The 24,840-nt window shown below is 34.5% G+C and overlaps 1 protein-coding gene and 2 non-coding genes across 3 annotated transcripts; 2 read left to right on the forward strand and 1 right to left on the reverse strand.

Moving 5' to 3' along the window:
• Positions 1-9,934: 9,934 nt before the first annotated feature.
• Positions 9,935-10,038, forward strand: LOC127899532 (small nucleolar RNA R71). Its single transcript, XR_008051409.1, has one exon. It is a non-coding gene; the product is annotated as a small nucleolar RNA R71 (small nucleolar RNA).
• A 2,462-nt stretch (positions 10,039-12,500) lies between these two features.
• Positions 12,501-17,734, reverse strand: LOC127899320 (uncharacterized). Its single transcript, XM_052432672.1, has 6 exons — positions 17,355-17,734; positions 15,291-15,349; positions 15,185-15,204; positions 14,880-15,129; positions 14,812-14,847; positions 12,501-12,910 (listed from the first exon to the last, which is right to left on the reverse strand). Exons 1-6 carry the CDS (start codon positions 17,732-17,734, stop codon positions 12,501-12,503), a joined length of 1,155 nt encoding a protein of 384 aa, XP_052288632.1.
• A 4,429-nt stretch (positions 17,735-22,163) lies between these two features.
• On the forward strand, positions 22,164-22,272 carry LOC112496530 (small nucleolar RNA R71). The gene has a single exon (XR_003063091.2). It is a non-coding gene; the product is annotated as a small nucleolar RNA R71 (small nucleolar RNA).
• Positions 22,273-24,840: the final 2,568 nt, after the last annotated feature.

The raw sequence follows: 24,840 nt of genomic DNA on the forward strand, positions 1-24,840 counted from the left end.
AAAATTGGAATTGAAATGGCGATAATAAATTCTAAAATTGGACTTGCAATGGCGAGAATAAATTGAAGAGAAATCTATTAAATTGACGTACTTGGGTATCTAGATCCGTATCAACATACATCATGGGCTAAATAATCCGTATTAAGGCCAATGAAATCATGAGGGGGGAATCCACACCTCATGAACCACGCTCTAATCAATATGGTGCTAAGGGCTTATCGTGCCAAATAATAATAACCTTATACTAGAGAGCCGGTGTAACCAAGGCGGTATCTAGACAAGATTATGATTATTTATCGACGAGAAGTCAAAACATCCACAAAAACTAGAGGGGAAGAGAAAATAAATTTACCAAATTAAGCCCATGACACATGTTGAGACTTCACCTTCAACCCAAGCTTGAAAGAAAATTAGCCACTCATAATTGAACTAGGGGCAAAATGGGAATTTATTAAAATATGAAGAAAATACAAGATGGAGAAAGAATTACAGAAAATGGATCCCAAAAATGGATTCAGAGATATCAAATTAGGGGGGAGAGGCCCCCTTTTTATAGATACATGGAGTAAATCATGGCCATCGGATTAAAAACAGTTTGGACGCTCAGGATTGTGCCACGTCATCAGTCAACAGTCCACGGTTTGACCACGCGGATGAACAGTAACACGGTTTGACCCGACTTTGAACAGTAACGCGGTTTGACCCGGATGAACAGTAACGCGGTTTGGTTGAAAATAATCCTGTGTGATGCATGCACCGTATGCGAGATTTTTCGTCCACTGATATGCTGCCACGTCACCATCAACAGTATATAAGAATTTTAGTCCAACAGGATCGTGATACCTCATCAGTCAATGCCACGTCATCGGTCCGTCTATGTGAACAGTGTCGTGAACAGTAACGTATACAGTACCGTACACGTGAATAGTACCGTACATGTGAACAGTGCCATTTTTCCTTTTATGCTCCTCCTAAGGTTTTCGACCGTCATGAGTTCAAAAGTGATGTCCGTTTTGCCATCTGATTTCTCGTTTATTGTGAAATGACTATAATGCCCCTAAAATACATAAAATACTTAATTAAAATAAAACACATGTAATTAAATCACAAGTAGGTTAAATACATAAAAGTAAGGGTTGTTAGTAAGACTTGAAATGTAAAATGACGGTTTTCTCCTTTATAAATATGCATTTTCTAACACTCAACACACCCCCCAACCAGCTTATTGCTAGTCCCTAGCAAATGAAGCAAAAATAAAATTCAAATTCAAAATGATTTTTTTTTTAAATTTAGAAACACTCGTGTTTATTCAATCAGATTAATGATAGCAATCAAATAAAAGTATAAGCATTATCTCCAGTCTAAAGTAACATCACACCCACATCAACCATCCACATGAATCAGCCCAGTAGACTTTGTTATAGCTACTTTCAAGAATGACATGTCAAACCCCAAAATCTCACTGGAAGTAGTGACACTCTCACAAAGAAATTAAACCCAATAAAAATAGTCACTCCAATGAATGGTAATTGAGAGAAAATAATGAAGAAGTGATATCACATGCTCTCACCAAAATGAAATAAATATGCCCTCAGCTTAAAAATAATACGATCTCAAGTCAAATAAAAACTGTTAGTCAACCCAATTTATTTATTTATTTATTTTATATGCACCACTACATCTTTTTAGCCCATATAACTAGCTTCTACTTCAGATTATAGTACCCTAAAATCAGGAAGGACTTTTATTAGGATGTAATGTAGGCTAGGGACATGGTTAACAAAGAAAGGAAATAAGGAAAACAAAGTGTATGTTTGAGAAAAATGCAGAGAATTTTTTTTTTTTCAGAAGTTGCAAGGTGGATTTCACCTATTATTGTTATTTTTATTCTTTTGAAACAACAACTTTTGTTTTGTTGTTGTTCTTTTTTTTTTTTTGGTATAACTTCACTGAACAACATAATTATTTACATTTTCTCAAACATAAATAGGTGATGGAACTTATAAGATATCGGGTAATACTCCAAATCGGAGTGGGTCAAGATGATAAGTTGACAAAGAAAATATTTTTTTTTTTAAGGCTCAAAAAGGTTAACTATGGATATTTAATAAAATGGATGGCTAGAAAGGCTCAAACGGATCAAAGATGGCCTTTCCATCGTCTTTTAGGGCTCTAAATAAACTTCCATATCTACTAGTTAGATGGGCCTCCAAATGTAGCAACACACTTTTTTTTTTCTTTTTTTTTTATTAAGGGTTAACTCAAAAGAAATCTAGAGATCGTGTATACAATAATAAACTGTTAAGCTATATAAAGAATGGGCAAAAGGGTTACTCTCCAAGAAAAATGATAGGCTCAAAAACTCACTTGGTACTTATTATGACATGTTCATTCCTTCAAGCAACTCATATATGTCTCCGACATCAACATGTAGAGTAGCAAACATAATGTAACATCACTTAAGACCAAAGATAATACAAATACTAAAATTTAAAATTAATCATGTCACCCAATGTTAAAACAAATCACACAATTTTTTTTTTTTAAACAACATTCTACCCCCCAACCTATTCTAAACATGAAAGGAAAATATGCATGCAGAAATGTGAAAATGATGCAAAAAAAAAAAACAAATTAGAAAAAGTACACTTAAAATAATAGAAAAAGAAAATGGATTTTTTTTTTTTACTAAGAAGATGCGTTTCTAGAGGCACTACACTCCATATTCAGCCATCTTCGACTCAAAAGTTAGAAAATGTATATTCATAGAGGAGAAATTAAAAAGAAGAAAAATAAACATCAAAACTTAATAAAGAAAAAGAAAATGTCTAATTTTTTTTTTGAATTTTTTTTTTCCAAACAATGAAGATGCGTTTCTAGAGTAACTACACTCCATATTCAGCCATCTTCAACACAAAAAGTTAGCAACAGTTAGTTTCTACAACAAAAATTAGTAAAAACTTAACCAAAATTCCACAATTGTCGACTATTCCCTCCCCCCAACCAGAACGAAACATTGTCATCAATGTTTGAAAGGAAAGAAGTAGAGTTTAGAAGACATCACCTGGGTGGTGCAACACAGAAAACAATATTTACAAGCGGAGAGTTAAATCTAATTTGTACTTCTTACTGCGGCTACTGTTACCATCATTATTTGGGCGCTCCAAACAAAGGTCCAGGGGTCTGGCTCCGGTCTATAAGCTTGTAACAGATCAAGTAGCTCATTAGTAGTGTGAGCACAAATAAAGAGTTTTTTCACATTAGCGGGAATGAAATAGTTTTTTATTGCATGATTATGAAATGCGATAAAGCCATCATAAAAGTTATTGACATTTAACAAACCGATGGGTTTTTGGTGGATGTGCAGATGGGCCCAAGATGCTAGCGTGATAAGTGCCTCTAGTGTTGCAAGATCTCCTGGAAGGAAAATAAAAGCATCAGCATGATTAAGCATTTCAGTTATTCTTTCTTGCATAGCTGAGACGACTAACTCTTCTCCAGTTGATGAGTCAGACGAACTGCCCAATGGTTTTAAGACTCTTGGGATGATGCCTAACACTTGACTTCCTCTGATAAAAGCTGCTTCTGAGACCATTTTTGATAACCCTCGATTACCTCCTCCATACACCAAGTGTAATTTTCTCGCTGCTATGCTTCGACCAAGATCTATGGCTGCCTCAACGAACTCTTTATGTTTGCTATAGGTAAATCCAGAAAGCACACAAATGTTCTTGAATTGTCTATTGGGAGTAGCTGCCATTGTGATACTTCTCGAAAATAATTTGTGAGTGCTTGACAAAAAAGAAATCACATTTAAGAGTCTTGGTGATAGTGGGTCATGGTTGTGTATGAGGTAATATGTCAGTGTCAAATAACGCGTAAAGCACGTGGCTCGCAAGTCAAAAAGAAAACAGTAAAAAGGAAAAAGCAAACAGTAATAAAATTATTAAAGACAATAATGCAAACAATAAGACAATAGTGAAATAAAATAACAATAAAGTAAAAGGATATTTACAGGTAGTTGCGACTGTGGCTCACATCTTCCTCTGGTTTTACGTCCAGAAACGGCTTGAACGCCCTCTATGGGTCGAGGATAGGCTTCCTATCCAGCTTTCTTATAAACTGGCAAACAGGGTCGTTTATAGTCAGATTCCCGAGACTATATCGTGCATGCTCTTTCTGGAATAATGACCATAACTGGAGAATCGCTCCTTGCACATATCCACTGGGATGCGTTTCAAGAGATAAAAGGATATCATCCAATGACTCCTTATTCAAGCCATCCCTAATGAATTGAATCTTATCTTCCCTGTTATCAGACATCATTCCTAAAGAACATGGGTTTTTATTGCAACTCATTCTGGCACACTTATGACAAGCAACAGAAATTCTTCGAGCTCGTCGTTTTCTTGCATAATTTCCTTTACCACAACCAGGCATGTATGCAATAAATTTTGGAGGTAACTCACCTGCCGATCGTACTTTAGCCTCGATTAACCAACGGATGTCAGCAGGTATGTTATTCCTCATGAGTAATCGCATGCGTTCGGACCGAGCTTTATAGATCGTAAGGAGGGCATTCTGAGGAAGTGAAGGGAATCGCTTGTGAAGTTTCGCTAGAATCTCGTTTCTGTCCATACCTTCGCCTCAAAATATCAGTTATTATGGGAAACTGAAGTAACCGACTTGATTGTCACGGAGTACCGTTATCCGCCACTTCACCGGGGTAACAAACTAAAGCACACAAACAGAAAAACAAATTAAAACACACAATTAAAATCGTCCTCTTATTGAATTTACCTCAAGCTCCAACTGGATGTCGTAAACACTTCTCTCAATGTCTCTGAGTTGGCTTTCTAAACCCTCAACATAGGCTACTAACTCTGGTGGTTGTAGAGCCCAAATGCGATGTGTTTTACAAAATTGAATCTGCCTTTTGAGATGAGTTTTGACACGTTGAAGTGGTTTAAGAATGTTCAGGAGGAACGGTCTAAGTAAGGTACTCATGATTAAAAACGATAAAAGAAAACTTAATAGTTAAACAAACACACTTATGCAAAAATAATTTCAATTAGCAGAAGAATAATAAAAAGAAAGAAGAAAAAAAATCAAATCAACGAAAGGAAAAAAAAATCAATTCAAATCTGGTGGGTTACTCAAATTTATTTCGGTGTCTTCTCCGTGTGGTTGGTATTCTAGATATGACTTTAATCTTTGACCATTAACTTTAAACGTGACACCGTTCTTTGGGTCCTTAATTTCAATTGCCCCATGTGGAAAAACAGTATGAACAATAAATGGGCCAGATCAACGAGAGCGTAACTTACCTGGGAATAGGTGCAAGCGAGAATTGAATAAAAGCACTTTCTGACCTGGAGTGAACGATTTTCTCATAATTTGCTTATCATGGAAGACTTTCATTCGTTGCTTGTAAATCTTGGCATTTTCGTATGCATCATTGCGAATTTCTTCAAGTTCTGCCATCTGTAATCTTCTTTCTGAGCTGGCTTGCTGCATGTCAAAATTGAATTTCTTGATGGCCCAATATGCACGATGCTCGAGTTCCACAGGTAGGTGGCAAGCTTTTCCATACACTAGCCTGTAGGGTGACATCCCAATCGGGGTCTTGAAAGCCGTTCTATATGCCCATAAGGCATCATCAAGTCTTAATGACCAATCTTTTCTGTCTGGCCTCACCGTCTTTTCTAATATGTGCTTTATTTCTCGATTGGAGATCTCAACTTGGCCACTGGTTTGCGGATGATACGGGGTCGCCACTTTGTGTGTGATTGAATACTTTGTCAAAAGAGCTTTGAATGCTTTGTTACAAAAGTGGGCACCACCATCACTGATTATTGCTCGAGGGAATCCAAAGCGTGAAACAATGTTGCTTTTCAAAAATGCTATCACCACTTTGTGATCATTAGTTCTGCATGAAATTGCTTCTACCCATTTGGATACGTAGTCAACAGCAACCAATATGTATTGATGGCCAAAAGACGGGGGAAAGGGTCCCATGAAGTCGATACCCCATACGTCAAAAATCTCAACCACTAAAATTGGATTTAGTGGCATCATGTTCCTTCGTGTAATGCTCCCCATTCGTTGACACCTATCACATGAAGAACAGAAAGTGTAAGCGTCTCGAAATATAGATGGCCAATAGAAACCACATTGTAAAACTTTAGTCGCTGTTTTCTTAGCACTGAAATGGCCTCCACAAGCTTGTTCATGGCAGAATGAAAGGATATTCTGAATTTCACTTTCTGGGACACATCGTCTAACAATTTGGTCTGCACAATACTTGAATAAATATGGGTCATCCTAAAAGAAATTCTTTATTTCTGCAAAAAATTTAGCCTTGTCTTGCTTGGTCCAATGCTCTGGAAGTTTACCTGTAACAAGATAATTAACTATATCAGCATACCAAGGTAATAATTCCACACTCATTAATTGTTCATCTGGAAATGACTCATTCAATATTAATGGCTCTGTAATTGAGTCAAAATGGAGACGAGAGAGGTGGTCCGCCACAACATTTTCTGTCCCTTTCTTATCTTTGAATTCCAAGTCAAATTCCTGCAAAAGTAACACCCAACGAATTAGCCTAGCTTTTGCATCTTTCTTTGTGAGAAGATATTTAAGAGCAGCATGATCTGTGAACACGATTATTTTACAACCAATGAGATAAGATCGAAATTTCTCTAATGCAAACACTACTGCTAGCATTTCTTTTTCAGTAGTTGAATAGTTCAACTGTGCATCATTCAATGTCATACTAGCATAGTAAATAACGTGGGGAATTCGATCAACTCTTTGTCCTAATACTGCTCCTACTGCATAATCAGATGCATCACACATGAGTTCAAATGGTAAGCTCCAGTTCGGGGGCTGAATGATGGGTGATGATGTCAACAAATGCTTTAATTTTTCAAACGCAACAAGACATGAATCATCAAAGACAAAAGGTACATCCTTAGCAAGTAAATTGCATAAGGGTCTAGAAACTTTGCTAAAATCTTTAATGAAACGTCTATAGAACCCAGCATGCCCAAGGAAAAATCTTACTTCTCTGACTGTTTTGGGTGGAGGAAGATTAGAAATGAGATCCACCTTGGCTTTGTCAACCTCAATACCTTTGCTCGAAATGATGTGACCGAGAACAATACCTTGTTTTACCATAAAATGGCATTTCTCCCAATTTAAGACCAAGTTCTTCTCGATACATCTCTGCAGAACTAGTGTTAGATGATGTAAACATTGATCAAACGAGCCACCAAAGACAGAAAAGTCATCCATAAAGACTTCAAGGAATCGTTCCACCATATCAGAAAAAATGCTCAACATGCATCGTTGAAATGTAGCAGGTGCATTACATAATCCAAATGGCATTCTCCTATATGCAAATGTGCCAAAAGGGCAAGTAAAAGTGGTCTTCTCTTGATCTTTTGGTGCTATGGGGATCTGATTATATCTTGAGTAGCCATCTAAAAAGCAATAAAATTCATGTCCTGCTAATCTATCAAGCATTTGATCAATAAATGGTAAAGGAAAATGGTCTTTACGTGTGACAGAATTCAACTTCCTATAATCAATGCATACACGCCATCCTGTAGTCACTCTAGTAGGTATCAATTCATTATCGGCATTGGTAACTACAGTGACTCCTGACTTTTTGGGGACAACTTGCACAGGACTGACCCATGAACTATCAGAAATTGGGTAAATGATACCTGCATCTAATAGCTTAAGGACTTCTGTTCTAACAACTTCTTTCATATTAGGATTTAACCGACGTTGCATCTCCCTAGTAGTTTTAGCATTTTCATTAAGGTGAATGTAATGCATGCAGTCTACTGGGTTTATACCTTTTATGTCTGCTATGGTCCATCCTAATGCTCCTTTGTGCTCTTTTAAAACATCCAACAACTTACCTTTTTGTTCGTCATTTAGGGATGATGAGATGATTACCGGTAGAGTACTTTCTTCTCCCAAAAATGCATATTCCAGAGTGTTGGTTAATGGTTTGAGCTCGAGTTTCGGTGGTGATTCTGATGATGGGATGAGTTTCTTCTCTGATGGTGCTAGTTGCTCAACTCTTGACTTCCATTTATTAGTGTCCATAGATGGTGCTGAGTCAAGCAGGGCATTGACCTCATCGACCGATCTGTCAATATCAAAATCAAAACCAAAGTGAGTCAAACATGTCTGTAAAGGATCATCACTAAGGTTTGAAATAAAAGTGTCATCAATTAATGTTTCTATTAAATCCACATCAACAATTTCATCATCTGCATTGTGAGGTTGTTTGGCAATGTTGAAAATGTTTAGCTCCATAGTCATGTTGCCGAAGGACAACTGCATATTTCCAGTCCTGCATTGAATGTGAGCATCCGCAATTGCCAAGAATGGTCGGCCTAGAATAATGGGGATCTGCTTCCTTGACTCCTGTATTGGTTGAGTGTCAATTACAATTAAATCAACAGGAAAATAAAACTTGTCTACCTGGATAAGCACGTCCTCCACAATACCACGAGGTATTTTCGTGGACCGATCTGCAAGCTGTAACACCACTGGAGTTGGGTGTAATTCTCCCAGTCCAAGTTTCACAAATACTGAATAAGGCAACAAATTTACACTAGCTCCTAAATCCAACAAAGCATTCTCAATTGTGTGGTTCCCTATACTACATGAGATAGTGGGGGAGCCTGGGTCTTTGCATTTTAAAGGAATTTTATGTTGGAGTATAGAACTAACGTTTTCTGTTAAAAATGCCTTCTTTTGAACATGCATATTTCTCTTTTTAGTACAAAGGTCTTTAAGAAACTTGGCATAAGATGGAACTTGTTTAATAGCATCAAGCAAAAGGATGTTAACACTTACCTGTTTGAAGATTTCGAGAATCTCACCTATGGATTTTCCCTTTTTGCCTTTAGCTAACCTCTGGGGGAATGGAGCTTTGGGAACGTATTCTCGTGGGTTGGTTTCTTCTTTCTCCTCCGGTGATGAGTCATCAACACTCACAGGTACAATTTGATTTTCTTTTGTTACCGGCATCTCCACTTTGTTGTCGACTTCTTTTCCTTTTCGCAAGGTCATTACTGCTTTGACTTCTCCATGCTGCTGTGGTGAATTGGTACTTGCGTCATGCACTCCTTTAGGGTTAGGCACTGGTTGACTTGGAAACTTACCTTTCTCAACGGTCATTGCCAAGGTCTGAACTGAAGAAGCAAGTTGTCCCACCATCTTCTCGAGGCTTGAAACTGATTGAGCTTGTGAGTTGAAGCCTGCTCTCAACTCATTTCGTAGTCCATCAATGGTGCGGTTCTGTTGCTCAATCGTGGAGTGAGTAAGATTCTTAAGATTCTGGAATGAATCCTCCCATGGTCTGGGCTGAGAGTAATTCTGGTTCTGATTGTATGGTCTAAATGGTGGCTGAGAGGCTTGAGGATTTTGTGGAATTGGTGGAGCTGGAGCTGCTGGTCCATTCTGTTGGAATCCTTAAGACCATGAAAAATTGGGGTGGTCTCTCCATCCAGGGTTATATGTGTTGGAGTATGGGTTGTAATTCGATGGTTTTCTTATTACACCTATGGCATTGGCTTGATCTGAGTATGAGTCATGGTCATGTGGCTCTGTTGATTTAGCAGTCGATAATGATGCTATTTGTCGAGAGAGACCTTCAATTATCGCTTTGACTTCTTTAATTTCTGAACTTGACTCGCCAATGTGAACCTCATTTGCTCCCTTAATTCTTCTAGTATTCCTGAGTGATCGACTCCGTTGTTGGGAATTATCCGCTTGTCGCTGGAAGAATTCCCAAATCTCTGATGCACTTTTTGACATTAGCTCTCCTCCACTTGTTGCCATTAGCCATTCTTGCACATTCGGCAGTAATCCCTCCAAAAAGTATTGGCATTGGTGCCATTTCTCGTACCCATGATGTGGACACTTCAAGAGTAGCCCATTGAATCGCTCCCATATTTCGAAAAATTGCTCGTCCTCTCTCTGTGTAAACTCTGAAATTTCCCTGCGAATAGCATTGGTTTTATGCACTGGGAAATATTTATTCAAAAATTTAGTTACCATTTGTTCCCATGATGAAATGCTATTGGCAGGCAATGTATTAAGCCATGAACGAGCTCTATCCTTTAAAGAAAATGGGAATAATCTGAGTTTAACATCATCGTCTGAAAAATTTTCATATTTAAAAGTTTGACAAATGGCATGAAAATCATTCAGATGATTATATGGGTCCTCATTTTCTAAGCCATAGAATGTGGGGAGACAATTTAGCACACTAGGTTTTAGTTCAAAACTTCTAGCAGCTACATTTGGGTATCTTATTCATGATGTGCTCAAATTAGCTAAGGGACTAAAATAGTCCTTAAATGGCCTCTCTTGTGGTGCTTGTAAATCCATTCCAAATTTATTTTTAATGTGCTTTTGTGTGCGAAGTGTTTTTTCTAATTCAAGGTCTATAGGTTCAAGATTAGGTAATAATGACCTACGACCATGCATGCAAAACAAATAAAATAAAAATAAAGATGGGAACAAAACAATTAAAAATAAAGAAGAGGGAGAAATTACGATACTAACCTTATTGCGCTATTACAACCTTTCTATAAAAATAAACAAAAATAAATACGTGAAAGAAATTAACTAAAAATTAAATTAATTAAAATAAAATAAAAATAAAAAAAATTACAAAGAAAAATAAATTGAAAATTAAATTGCAGAATTTTAAAGAAGAGAAAAAGAAAAAAAATACTAACCTTTAAATGTAGATTCACTTTTTTTTTTAATAATAAAAAAATACAAGAAAACAAATAAAAGAAATTATTCACAAAAAATTAATTTTACGAATTAAAATTACTTACCTCCCCGGCAACGGCGCCAAAAACTTGTTGTGCAAATTTTAATGTACTCGCAAGCGCACGAATCTATTGTAGTATAGACTAATGGTGACGAGTGTCGATCCCACTAGGAGGTGGATTTTAATTATATATAGAATTAATTTTGTAAATGGGTGGTTGGAATTGTGGTGGAAGTGATTTAAATTATCCTAAAATTGGAATTGAAATGGCGATAATAAATTCTAAAATTGGACTTGCAATGGCGAGAATAAATTGAAGAGAAATCTATTAAATTGACGTACTTGGGTATCTAGATCCGTATCAACATACATCATGGGCTAAATAATCCGTATTAAGGCCAATGAAATCATGAGGGGGGAATCCACACCTCATGAACCACGCTCTAATCAATATGGTGCTAAGGGCTTATCGTGCCAAATAATAATAACCTTATACTAGAGAGCCGGTGTAACCAAGGCGGTATCTAGACAAGATTATTATTATTTGTCGACGAGAAGTCAAAACATCCACAAAAACTAGAGGGGAAGAGAAAATAAATTTACCAAATTAAGCCCATGACACATGTTGAGACTTCACCTTCAACCCAAGCTTGAAAGAAAATTAGCCACTCATAATTGAACTAGGGGCAAAATGGAAATTTATTAAAATATGAAGAAAATACAAGATGGAGAAAGAATTACAGAAAATGGATCCCAAAAATGGATTCAGAGATATCAAATTAGGGGGGAGAGGCCCCCTTTTTATAGATACATGGAGTAAATCATGGCCATCGGATTAAAAACAGTTTGGACGCTCAGGATTGTGCCACGTCATCAGTCAACAGTCCACGGTTTGACCACGCGGATGAACAGTAACACGGTTTGACCTGGATGAACAGTAACGCGGTTTGGTTGAAAATAATCCTGTGTGATGCATGCACCGTATACGAGATTTTTCGTCCACTGATATGCTGCCACGTCACCATCAACAGTATATAAGAATTTTAGTCCAACAGGATCGTGATACCTCATCAGTCAATGCCACGTCATCGGTCCGTCTATGTGAACAGTGTCGTGAACAGTAACGTATACAGTACCGTACACGTGAATAGTACCGTACATGTGAACAGTGCCATTTTTCCTTTTATGCTCCTCCTAAGGTTTTCGACCGTCATGAGTTCAAAAGTGATGTCCGTTTTGCCATCTGATTTCTCGTTTATTGTGAAATGACTATAATGCCCCTAAAATACATAAAATACTTAATTAAAATAAAACACATGTAATTAAATCACAAGTAGGTTAAATACATAAAAGTAAGGGTTGTTAGTAAGACTTAAAATGTAAAATGACGGTTTTCTCCTTTATAAATATGCATTTTCTAACACTCAACAACGGACATAATGATATACATCTATAAATGGAGTGGTGTGTTTGTCAAATAACGCGTGAAGCTTTTAGCTTAATAATTCAAAGACAAATAGTGAAAAGAAAAAGCAAACAGTGATTAGATAAAATAAAAAAAAACACAATAATAATAATAATGCAAAAGATAAAGAACAGTTAAATAAAAGGATATTTACTGGTAGTTGTGATTGTGGCTCACATCTTCCTCTAGTTTTACGTCCAGTAACGGCTTGAACGCCCTCTATGGGTCGAGGATAGGCTTCCCATCCAGTTTTCTTATAAACTGGCAAACATGGTCTTTTAGAGTCAGATTACTAAGACTAAACTGTGCGCTTTCCTTTTGGAACAGCTTCCACAAATTTTGAATTTCACGTTGAACATATCCGCTCGGATGCGTCTCAAGAGATCGTAAGATATCATCTAATGATTCTTTACTCATGCCATCCTTAACGAATTTGATTTTATCTTCACAGTTTACAGAAACCATTCCTAAAGCTTTACAACGTGGATTTTTGCAAGTGAGTCTTACACAGTGAGAACATTCAGAGCCAAGTCGCTTAGCTCTTCTTTTCTTAGCAAATCTACTTTTACCAAAACCAGGCATGTAGGAAATGAATGGATCAAAAAACTCACCTGCCAATCGGACCTTTGCTTCAATTAACCAGCGAATGTCAGCAGGAATCCCATTGATCATTAACAAACGCAATCGTTCACAACGAGTTTTGTAAATCTTCTTAAGAGCATTTTGAGGGAGAGAGGGAAAATGTTGATGCAAATTTTATTGTATTTCTTCCATGCTTGACATTGAGGTTTCAGTTATTGTGGAAAACTGAGAATACCGACTTAAAAAGTCACGGAGTACCGTTATCCGCCATTTATACGGGAGAGTGAATAAAAAAAAAATCAAATCTGCAAAATCAAATCAAAAGTGAAAAAGAACAATAAAACAAAAACACACAAGGAATATAACTCGCCTTCGTCCTTTTATTGAATCCAGTTCTAATTGCAGATTATAAATACCATCCTCTATTTCCTTGAGTTTTCTTTCTAGATCTTTCACATGAGATACTAACTCTGGTGGTTGCAGATCCCAAATGGGGTGTAATTTACAAAATTGGAGCAATTTCCTCAGGTGAAATTTTACATGAAAAAGCATTTTAAGATGATCAAGAAGGAAATTTCTCATGGAGGTACTCATGACAAGTATAAAAATTTGGTGAGCTAAATCACAATTGTCAAACAACACATAATTAAAACAATGCAATGCACTCCATTCAAGACATAGGGAAAAGGAAAAGAAAAGAAAATTAAATAATTCAAACGATAAAGTAACAGTAAATCAAATTCACAAAACGTTAAAATGAAAAGGCTTAATCAAAATTTTGGTGGGTCACTCAAATGGATTTTGATATCTGCTTCATATGGTTGGTATTCCAGATATGGTTTCAATCTTTGGCCATTAACTTTAAATGTGACACCATCCTTTAGATTCTCAATTTCTATGGCTCCATATGGATACACATTTTTTACAACAAAAGGACCATTCCACTTTGACTTTAACTTTCCTGAAAATAAATGAAGACCAATTTCAAATGTTTTCCGAAAAATTCTTTTGTTATGAAAAAATTTGGTTCTTGCCTTAATAATTCTGGAATTCTCATATGCATCATTCCTTAATTCCTCAAGTTCATTTATTTGCAATTTACGCATATTGCTAGCATCATCAAGATTTGACTTAAAAGCTTTAATGGCCCAAAATGATTTATGTTCAAGTTCTACTGGTAAGTGGCAAGATTTTCCATAAACAAGCTAATAGGGTGACATTCCTAAAGATGTTTTAAAAGCAATACGATATGCCCAAAGTGCATCAATTAGTCGAAGAGACCAATCTTTACGGTTTGGATTAACTGTCTTTTCTAAAATTTGTTTTATCTCCCCATTTGCTAATTCAACTTGACCACTTGTTTGAGGGTGATAAGGGGTAGCAACCTTATGTATAATTCCATATTTCTTCATTAAGGACTCAAATGGCTTATTACAAAAATTCTTACCTCCATCACTGATAATGGCTCGAGGTATTCCAAATCTGCTCAAAATATTTTCTTTTAAAGAGCGGATCATAATCTTGTGATCATTGTGCCGACAAGGAATCGCCTCAATCCATTTTGAAACATAATCAACAGCAACCAAAATGTATACAAATCCAAATGATAATGGAAAATGGCCCATAAAATCAATTCCCCAACAATCAAATATTTCAATGATAAAGATGGGGTTTAAAGGCATCATGTTTCGCTTTGAAATAGACCCTACCATTTGACAATTCTTACACATTTTACAGAATGCATGTGAATTTTTAAATAATGTAGGCCAATAAAATCCACACTGTAATATTTTTGCAGCTGTCTTTTTTGAAGAAAAATGGCCACCGCATGCTTCAGAATGACAAAATTGAATGATCCTACTTTCCTCGTCGTCTGGTATGCATTTCGAAAAATTTGATCGGAGTAGTACTTGAACAGGTATGGTTCATCCCAGTAAAAGCTTTTTACTTCTGTTGAGAATTTCTTCTTGTCTTGGGAACTCTAGTCACATTGCATTTCACTTGTTGCAAGATAATTAACAATATTAACATACCAAGGCATTTTGTTTATAGAAAACAAAAATTCATCAGGGAAAGAATCATTGATGGGTGTTGTGTCAATTGAAGACTCATTTGTAAGTCTTGAAAGATGATCTGCAACAACATTTTCAGCACCCTTTTTGTCCTTGATTGTCAAATTAAATTCTTGAAGTAGCAAGATCCATCGTATCAACCTTGGTTTGGCATCCTGTTTTGACATTAAATATCTCACAGCAGCATGATCAGAGTAAACAATAGTAGATGAACCAATTAAATATGAACGAAATTTATCCAATGCAAATATTACAGCAAGTAGTTCTTTCTCAGTTGCAGTGCAATTCATTTGAGCATTATTTAAAGTTCTACTTGCATAATAGATGACAGAGGGCTTACCTTCCTTTCTTTGACCCAGAACAGCGCCAACGGCATAATCACTAGCGTCACACATTAGCTCAAAAGGCAAAGACCAATCAGGGGGTTGCATTATTGGGGCTGACGTCAAAAGGGTAGTTATTTTTTTAAAAGCTTGTTGACAATCATTAGTCCATTCAAATTATGTCTTTTATTAGGAGGCTACAAATTGGTCTAGATAAGGCACTAAAGTCTTTTATAAACCTCCTATAAAATCCTACATGTCCTAAAAAAGAACGAACTTCTCTAATTGTCTTTGGTGAGGGTAATTTCGAAATGACTTCAACTTTGGCTTTATCAACTTCGATTCCTTTTGAAGACACAATATGGCCTAAGACAATTCCAGAAGTGGTCATGAAATGGCATTTTTCCCAATTTAAAACTAGTCCTTTTTCTTTGCACCTTTCCAAAACTTTTTCTAGATTATCAAGACATGTATCAAAAGAATTACCAAATACAGTTAAATCATCCATAAAAACCTCTAGACAATTTTCAACCATGTCACTAAAATTGCTTAGCATGCACCTTTGAAATGTTGCAGGAGCATTACAAAGTCCAAATGGCATTCTCCTAAATGCAAATGTTCCAAATGGGCATGTGAATGTGGTCTTTTCCTGATCTTCTAAGGCTATAGGGATTTGGTAATAGCCAGAGTAGCCATCAAGAAAGCAGTAGTAGGGATGTCCAGCCACTCTTTCGAGAATTTAGTCTAGAAATAGAAGGGGAAAATGATCTTTTCTAGTGGCATCATTTAATTTTCTGTAATCAATGCACATGCGCCAACTAGATGGAATTCGTGTTGGGATCGGTTCACCTTTTTCATTTTTTACAACAGTTATTCCAGATTGTTTTGGTACTACTTGTGTTGGACTTACCCATTTACTATCAGAGATAGGGTAGATAATTCCTACATCTAGTAGTTTAAGGACCTCATTCTTTACCACTTCTTTCATATGAGAGTTTAGTCTTCTTTGTGGTTGACGGGTTGTTTTGGCATTTTCCTCTAAGTGTATTCGGTGTGTGTAAATTAAAGGATTAATGCCTTTTGTGTCTTTTAAGGTCTAACCAAATGCAGTTTTATGCCTTTTTAGTACAAATAACAACTTACCTTCTTGATCATGTGTGAGCTAAGAATAAATCACCACCGGATATGTCTGCTGCTCTCCAAGATAGGCGTACTTCAATTCTTCTGGTAAGGGCTTTAATTCGAGCTCTGGTGCTTCCTCTTCGTTTGGTTCCTCAGGTTGCACCGTATCTTCAAAGTTCGATTGGTTATCGTCACCTATAGGTACCTGCATAGAATCAAGTGTAGGGCATGTGTCAGCAGTATCACAATCTAATTATTTACTTGATTCAAAAGAACCAGCAAAACAAATTTCAGCAGGGTTTGTAAAATTCTCATCCTGAATGTGTTCCTCAATGATTGGCTCGATGAGATCAATTTTCTCATTCTCATTATCATCATCTTCTTGGCGGTGAGGTTGTTTACACATGTTGAACACATTGAGTTCCAGTGTCATGTTACCGAAAGATAAATTCATTAATTCATTCCTGCAATTTATCAAAGCATTAGCAGTAGCTAAAAATGGTCGACCTAAAATAACAGGAATTTGTTTGCATTCATTAGCAATTGGTTCCGTTTCCAGAATAATAAAATCCACAGGATATATGAATTTATGGACCTGGACTAATACATTTTCAATTATTCCTTTTGGAACTTTAATCGATCTATCAGCAAGTAAAAGAGTGGTAGAAGTTGGTTTAAACTCACCGAGATTGAGTTGTTGATACACTGAGTAAGGAAGCAAATTAACACTGGCACTAAGATCAAGTAAAGCATGTCCAATTTTATGATCCCCAATAGTGCAAAAAATAGTTGGACAACCAGGATCCTTGTATTTCAAAGCACTATTGGTTGAGAGAATAGAACTTACATGTTCTGCTAGAAAAGCTCTCTTTTGCACCTTATGTTTTCTTTTCACTGTGCACAGATCTTTCAGAAATTTAGCATAAGAAGGTACCTGTTTAATGACATCCAGTAGAGGAATGTTGACCTTAACTTGTTTAAAAGCTTCATAAATTTCTGGACTGTGGTTTGATTTCTTTGACTTGATCATTGCTTGAGGAAATGGGGGTACAAGAGGAGAGTTGGTTATTTTTTCATTGTTTAAAGGTTCGACAAACTCTTCCCTATTTTCTGAAATTGAATCTTTACTAGTTTCACGAGGATCCACAATGTGGTTTTCGACTACTTTACCACCACAAAGGGTTATAACCAATTTGACTTGACTCATATTTTGGTTTCCTGAATTTCCCATTTGAGGATGTTGTTGACTCTTGGGGTTTGGTTCAGGTTGAGCAGGAAACTTTCCTTTTTCATGTATGGTCAGAACAGATGTAAGTTTGGAGATAGTTTCTGTCAAATTGGTTAAGGTTTGCATCGTTTGTTTATTGATCGACTCTTGTTTTTCAATAAACGAATGCAATGTGTCTTCTAGATTTTTTCTTGGTGGTGGGACATATGGTGGGTAACTCTGGGAGTTTTGAAAATTTTGACGTGGAGGAACTGGTTGTGAAGGTTGTGCATGGTTGTCATTTCTCCAACTGAAATTTGGGTGGTTTCTCCAACCATAGTTGTAAGTTTGGGAGTATGGATTTGGATTTGGCCTTTTGAAATTGTCAACGACATTTACTTGTTCATGCAGACTTTCTCTCAGAGCTGGTAAAGTTGGACAGTCCTGCGTAGAATGATCAGTAGAATCGCAAACATAACATGAAATATTTTGAACAGACTTTACATGATCATTTTTTTTTCGACTCTAATGCTTCAACTTTTATAGCTAATGATGCAAATTTGGCTTGAAAATCATGGTCTTCCAGTTTCTCCTGGTTTTTGAGTGAAAGTGGTGATTTGTCTTTTGAAAGAATTTGTTCTGTGGGTGGGAAGAATTTTTTCAAAAATTGTGCTTGCATTTCATCCCAAGTTCTGATGGATTCTGACCTAAGATTTTGTAGCCAAGTTTTAGCTTTATCCTTAAGTGAGAAAGGAAAAAACTTAAGCCTGATTATATTCATGCTACAATTTTGATCAGTACATGTGTTACAGACTTTCTCAAATTCCCTTAAATGCAAATATGGATTTTCAGACTCAAAACAATGAAAAGTAGGAAGAAGTCGAATGATACCAGGTTTGAAATTAAAATGTGATGCATCAGGAGGGAAAAACTATGCATGATGGTGACCCTGTTCTAGTAGGATGCATGAAGTCTCTAAAGGTCCTAGGTTGTTCATGAAGATTTTGCAAGGCTTGGTCATTTTCGTGCTCCGAAAAATTTTCAGCGCCTATGTCAGCCATATTTAAGGGTGGTGAAGGTGATTTTCTAATTAATCTACCACTATTTGTACGAGACCAACGACGCATGCAATGCTAATGATGTGTGCTAGACTAGTGATGCAAAAACACTAAATGAATATTGCGAAAATAAAAATAAACTGGAAATTAAATAAGCAAAAAAATGCAAAATAAAAATAAACAAATTGAAGATAAATAAAATAAATAAATTAGGCGGTGAAACCAGCCATAAACAAAGAAATTAAAAGAAATAGTTTAGGCGGTATTTTAAAATCAGCCATATAATAAAACATAAAATTAATTAAATTAATGCACAAAAATAAATAAACTGAAATTAAAATGCTAGGCGGTAGAACCGACCATATAAATAAATTAGCAAAGTGAAATTAAAATGCTAGGCGGTAGAACCGACCATTTAAACAAAAATACATAAATTAACAAAATTTAAATAACAGTCAGGTAGTAGAACCGACCATTTAAAATAAATGCGAAAAGTAAATTGCAGAAATTTAAAGAAATAAATTTGATTTGGGGACTGATTTGCAAAGGTTTCTGGGCTAAGATGAAGTTTCTCACAAAATTTATAGATAATGTTAAGGTTTGAAAAGAAGAGGGGTGCTAACTGAAGTTTTACAAAAAGAGAATAAAATAGAATCACGTAAAGATGTTAAAGACAAAATAAAAAAAATAAAAATAAAATAAAAATAAAGTAAAGACAAACTAATACCAAATTTAGAAAACTCTCCGGCAACGGCGCCAAAAACTTGACATGACTCAAAAGTGTATTACTCTCAAGTATAAGAGTGTCTAGTTATAATATAACCCGGTGAGACCGGAGTCGAACCACAGGGAGTTTTAAATCTAGTAAAACTAAGAAAATTAATTGTGGGGAAAAGAAATTATTTGAAATCAATTTAAAAATAAGCTAAGGTTTAGGATCCACTCTCTGTATTCAAAGTATAATTTTAATACTCTCTCATTTATATTTTGCCTCACTTTTACCAATTAATTATTATATCATTTAATTCTATGTGTATGGATAAATATAGAATAAAGTACCTAATGTGCCACACTATATTAATGTGTCGACATTATGTCAAAATACCATAAAATCCAGTGAGATTTATAAATTAACATGATATAAAAATAATTAGAAAAGAATTAAATAAACTTAAAAACTCATTTGAGAAAATAATAATAATTAATAGTTTAAAACATTGAGCTTCACCCTTCACCTCAGCTTAATAAAATTAGCTACTCATATTGAAAGAAAACACAATACTCTTTTTATTTGATAAACTTTTTGAAATATATTACAAAGAAAATTGATACAAATGGAAACAAGAAAAGAAACAAAGAAAGAAAGAAATTCTTCAACTACACTCTATTCTCTCTCGGCTTAAGCTCTCAAAATAACTCTCCCTCTTCTTAGGCGTCTCCCCATCGCTTGCCACCCCTTTGCCTTTTATAGGCAAAGTAAATCATCTTCTTTTCTTTTATTTTATTAATATTAATATTTTATTTTATTTTTATATTATATATATATATTGAATTGTGTGATGGTCAGGAGGCGTGATGGCCTCCTGACCATCACCAATATACTTTTGTTCTTTTTTTATTTTTTTATTATTTATTATTACATCTCTTCAATTGTGTTCCAGTAGTTCTTCTTTGTTTTCGCTTTCAATTCCAATTTCATCTTTATTCCTGAAAAATATTTACAAGATAAAAATGAACAAATTACGAATTAATTTAACATAAAATATATTTGGGGAGTATTAAAATAATTTAGAAATAATGAACGCATTAATCGACACAATAAGTGAAAAACTAATAATTTTATCCTTATTAAATATACATTTTTTAGTGTCAATCACAAGATTCAAACAACTCCTTTTGTTCATCAGTATCATCTTCATTCTCATTTTCTTCATTAGGTTGCCTGCACATGTTGAAAACATTCAATTCCAAAGTCATATTTCCAAAGGATAAATTCATTAAACCATTCCTACAATTAATCAAAGCATTATCAACTGCTAAAAATGGTCAACCTAAAATTACAAGAATCAATTTATAATTATTCACAACATGTTCAGTTTCCAAGACAGTAAAATCCACAGGGTATATGAATTTATCAACTTGTACTAAAACATCTTCCACTATTCCTTTTGGTACTTTAACTTATCTATCGGCAAGCAAAAGTATAGTTGAAGTTGATTTTAACGCACCAATATTAAGTTGAAGATAAACTGAATATGGAAGCAAATTAACACTAGCACCAAGATCTAGTAAAGCATGCTCAATTATGTGATCACCAATAATACAAGAATGGTAGAACAATCACGATCTTTATATTTCAACTTGTTATTAGTAGACAGAATTGTACTTACCTGTTCGGCCATGAAAGTACTCTCTTTTACCTTCAATTTTCTCTTAACAATGCACAAGTCTTTTAAATATTTGGCATATGAAGGTACCTGCTTGATTGCATCTAATAGAGGAATGTTAACTTTCACTTGCTTAAAGATTTCATAAATTTCAGAAGAGTTGTTTGATTTCCTTGGTTTATTTAATGCATGCGAAAATGGTGGTTTAGGCGGAACACTAGTTATTTCTTCACTAGGTGTAAGTTCATTTAGTCCTAACCCTTTGAATTTTCATCATCTTGACAAGGTTCAAGTATAGGTCTATCAACAACCTTACCACTACGAAGAGTTATAACTGACTTGACTTGGTCCGTGGGTGGATTTTGTTGAATTTTAGGATTTTGTTGTGGTTGGGCTAGAAATTTTCATTTTTCTTGAATTGTGAGTGCATAAGTAATTTTAGCAAGAGTATATTTCAAATAAGAAAAAAGTTTATGCATTTTGATTGTTAATAACATCTTGCTTTCTAATGAATGAATGAATTGTGTCTTCTAGATTTTTCCATGGTGGTAGAACATATAGTGCATAAGGCTGAGTATTTTGAAAATTTTTTGGAGTTGGTGCTTGTGAAGATTGTGCATTATTATTATTCCTCCAACTGAAATTTGGATGATTTCTCCAACCAGGATTATAAGTCTGTGAATTTGGGTTTGCTTTATTGAAAGTGTTAATGGTATTAGCTTGATCATTTAGACATTCTTTAAGTGCAGGTAGAGTGGGACAATCTTGAGTGAAATGATCATTAGAACTACAAACATCACATGCAATTTCTTGAACAAATTTTACTTGATCACTTTTTTGTTTTCCAAAGCTTCAACCTTCCTAACTAGGGATGCAAATTTTGCTTGTAAATCATGATCTTCCCTAAGGTTATAAATTCCTCCACTAGATAGAGATGGTTGTTGCTTATTTGTCAATTCAAAAGTTTCAACAGTATCCCAAAGTTGTGCATTTTCAACTAATTAGTTAAGGTAATTTAGTGCATCTTCAGGATTTTTATCCCTAAATTTACCATTACACATTATTTCAACAATCTGTATACTTTGGGGTATTAAACCCTCGTAGAAATAAGTGATCAATCGCCAAGTTTCAAAACCATGGTGTGGACATATGTTAAGCAATTCTTTAAACCTATCCCAACATTGGTATAACATTTCTCCATTTTTTTGAGTGAAAGAAGTGATTTGCCTTTTAAAAGAATTGGTTCTATGAGGTGAAAATTTTTTTTCAAAAACTGTTCTTGCATATTATTCCAAGTTCTTATTGATCCAGATCTAAGATTCTGTAGCCAAGTTTTAGCTTTATCTTTTAATAAAAAAAGAAAAAAACTTTAATCTAATTATGTTCATGCTACAATTTTGGTCTGTGTATGTATTACAAACTTCCTCAAAATCTCTTAGATGCAAGTATGGATTCTCAGATTCTAAACCATGAAATGTTAGTAAAAGTTGGATAATACATGGTTTGAAGTTAAATCGAGATGCTTCTAGAGGAAATATTATACACGATAGTGCTCCGGTTCTAGTTGGATTCATGTAGTCTCTTAAAGTTCTTGATTGATTTTGATCACATACATGTTGAGAATGGTTGTCTCCCTGCTCAATTTAAGGATTAGGTTTGCCCAAAAGGTTTTCGTCTTGGACCTCGTCCGTGATTGGTAACACAAAAACTAAATGAAAATTGCACAAACAAATGAAAATTAAATATGCAAATAATATAAGTGTACAAAAATTAAAAAATTAAAATTAAAATTAAATTGCAATTTTGGTGGTTGAACCCACCAATATAAAATAACAAAATAAAATAAAGCAATAAATAAATAAATAAATGCGAAATTAAATAAATACTGAAATTAAAAAAATAAATAAAAATTAAGAGTTAGTAGTTAGAAAATTAACAGTTAGTAACTAGAAAATTAAGAGTTAGTAGTTAGTTTGTTTGTCCAAATTAAGTCCAAATTGAGTCCAAATAAGTCCAAAATGTAAGTCCAACTCTGATTATTGTGAGAAATTTTGTCTAGGGATCTTATTGCAAATTATTTATAATTTTATGGCTACACCACAAATTTTGGAAGTTTAGAATTGAGCCATGTGGGATAAAAGTGAAGCTTCTAAAAGCTTTCGGGTCTGAACAAAATTTTGGAAAAGGAAAAAGGGGTATAGCTGAAACTTTACACAGAGAGAAAAAACCAAAAATGAAAAAATAAAACAAAATAAAAACTTTTCCCCGATAATGACCCTAAAAACTTGACACAACTTAAAAGTACTTTTTTACTCTCAAGTATAAGAATGTCTTGTTATATTATAACTCGGTGAGTCCGAAGTCGATCCTCAGAGAAAAGATTTAATTTGTTTATTTTATTTTATCTAAAAGTAAAAATAAAACTTGAATATAAATAACTTTATTTAAATGAAACTATGAAATTGAAATAGTTAGGGTTGTGGATCCACTCTTAGTAGTAAATAAAACTTAATAAATTCTTTTTGCCATTTTTTTAGATTTATTGCCCAAAAGATTAATTATATAAATTATTATTATTTCCCTTTAATTTTATGATGGATTAAGTATTTATTGCGCCAAAATTTAATTTGTCTACAATAAGTCAAAATACCATTTACCATACCTTAAATTAAGATATTAAGAATTTATTGTGCCAAACTCCCTTGTTTGTCTACAATAAATCAAAATTTCAAAATATAAAAAATATATAAAATTAAATAGAAAATAATTTAATTTATAAAATAAAAAATAGAATTTGATTAAATCATATTTATTTCCTAAGAATTTCACCTTACTATAACTATTATTATTTAGTTAAGCATAATTGAAATAAAAAAATTTATTAAAATTAAATTACTTATAATTAAAAGTAAAAAAAAACTAAAATTGAAAATAAAACTAAATTTATTTTAAAAAATAATTATACAAAATATTAAAAACACACCTAAAAATCAAGATTACAGGGAGATAGAGAAAAATTGAGAAGAAGAAAGATGTAGAGAGATGATTAAAAACATAAAAATGAGGCTCTATTTATAGAAAAAGAAATTCATAATCCAGTGCTTTGCAGTCCATCATAACCTTCATGCATGCGCTCTTAGCAACCATTAGATCAAGATCAACGGATAGTCAAACTTCCAAAGTCAACATCACACGTGGCATCATTTGACTTGTCTGATTTAGCCAAAGAACGGTTGAGATTTGGAGGGTTAATGAGTGGATCGGGTCGACTCGAATACAAAGATTCGGATCCTACAACTTGCTTCATTCACCATTGCCACGTGGCACAATCATGGCCATTGAATCATGAACGGCTGAGATTTAGTCAAAATTGCCAGCTATCCCATGCACTCATATCTATTGTAAGCTCATTTTATCATCCAATCAGTGCTCCGTAAATAGGAAAAGTCAACTCTTTTTACACAAGCCCAATTTTAAGCCGATCTTGACTCATAGTAAGGTTTTCGGACCTCCGGAATCTAAATTTGACCTCCGTTTATCTGTTTGGAGCCTCGAATTACATGAAATTAATATTTTACCTAATAAACACACAAAATTAGATATATTTAAAATATAATTAATAATTCATAATATATTACACAAACACAAATATAAATTATAACATAAGCACAAAATAACATTATTATCGCTTGATAATTAAAATTTTTTTAATACTAATCAATAGGGATGGAAAAAAAGCCGAACCGGCCCAGTCCATTCCCACGAACTTTGGCTGGGCCTCCCACATGAGGGTCTGGACAAGGGTTTA

Source organism: Citrus sinensis, chromosome 8 (assembly GCF_022201045.2).
Source record: "Citrus sinensis cultivar Valencia sweet orange chromosome 8, DVS_A1.0, whole genome shotgun sequence".
NCBI classification, from domain to species: domain Eukaryota; kingdom Viridiplantae; phylum Streptophyta; class Magnoliopsida; order Sapindales; family Rutaceae; genus Citrus; species Citrus sinensis.

What these genes read in the sequence shown, in the direction of transcription:
- LOC127899320 (XM_052432672.1), bottom strand. Translation starts at nt 17,734, where the DNA reads ATGCAAACCTTAACCAATTTGACAGAAACTATCTCCAAACTTACATCT. An exon ending in ATTTATGAAGCTTTTAAACA is followed by an intron (nt 15,350 to 17,354) that starts AGTTAAGGTCAA and finishes ACCCCCTGATTG; the next exon opens with GTCTTTGCCTTTTGAGCTAA. An exon ending in AAAGAACTACTTGCTGTAAT is followed by an intron (nt 15,130 to 15,184) that starts ATTTGCATTGGA and finishes ACTATTGTTTAC; the next exon opens with TCTGATCATGCTGCTGTGAG.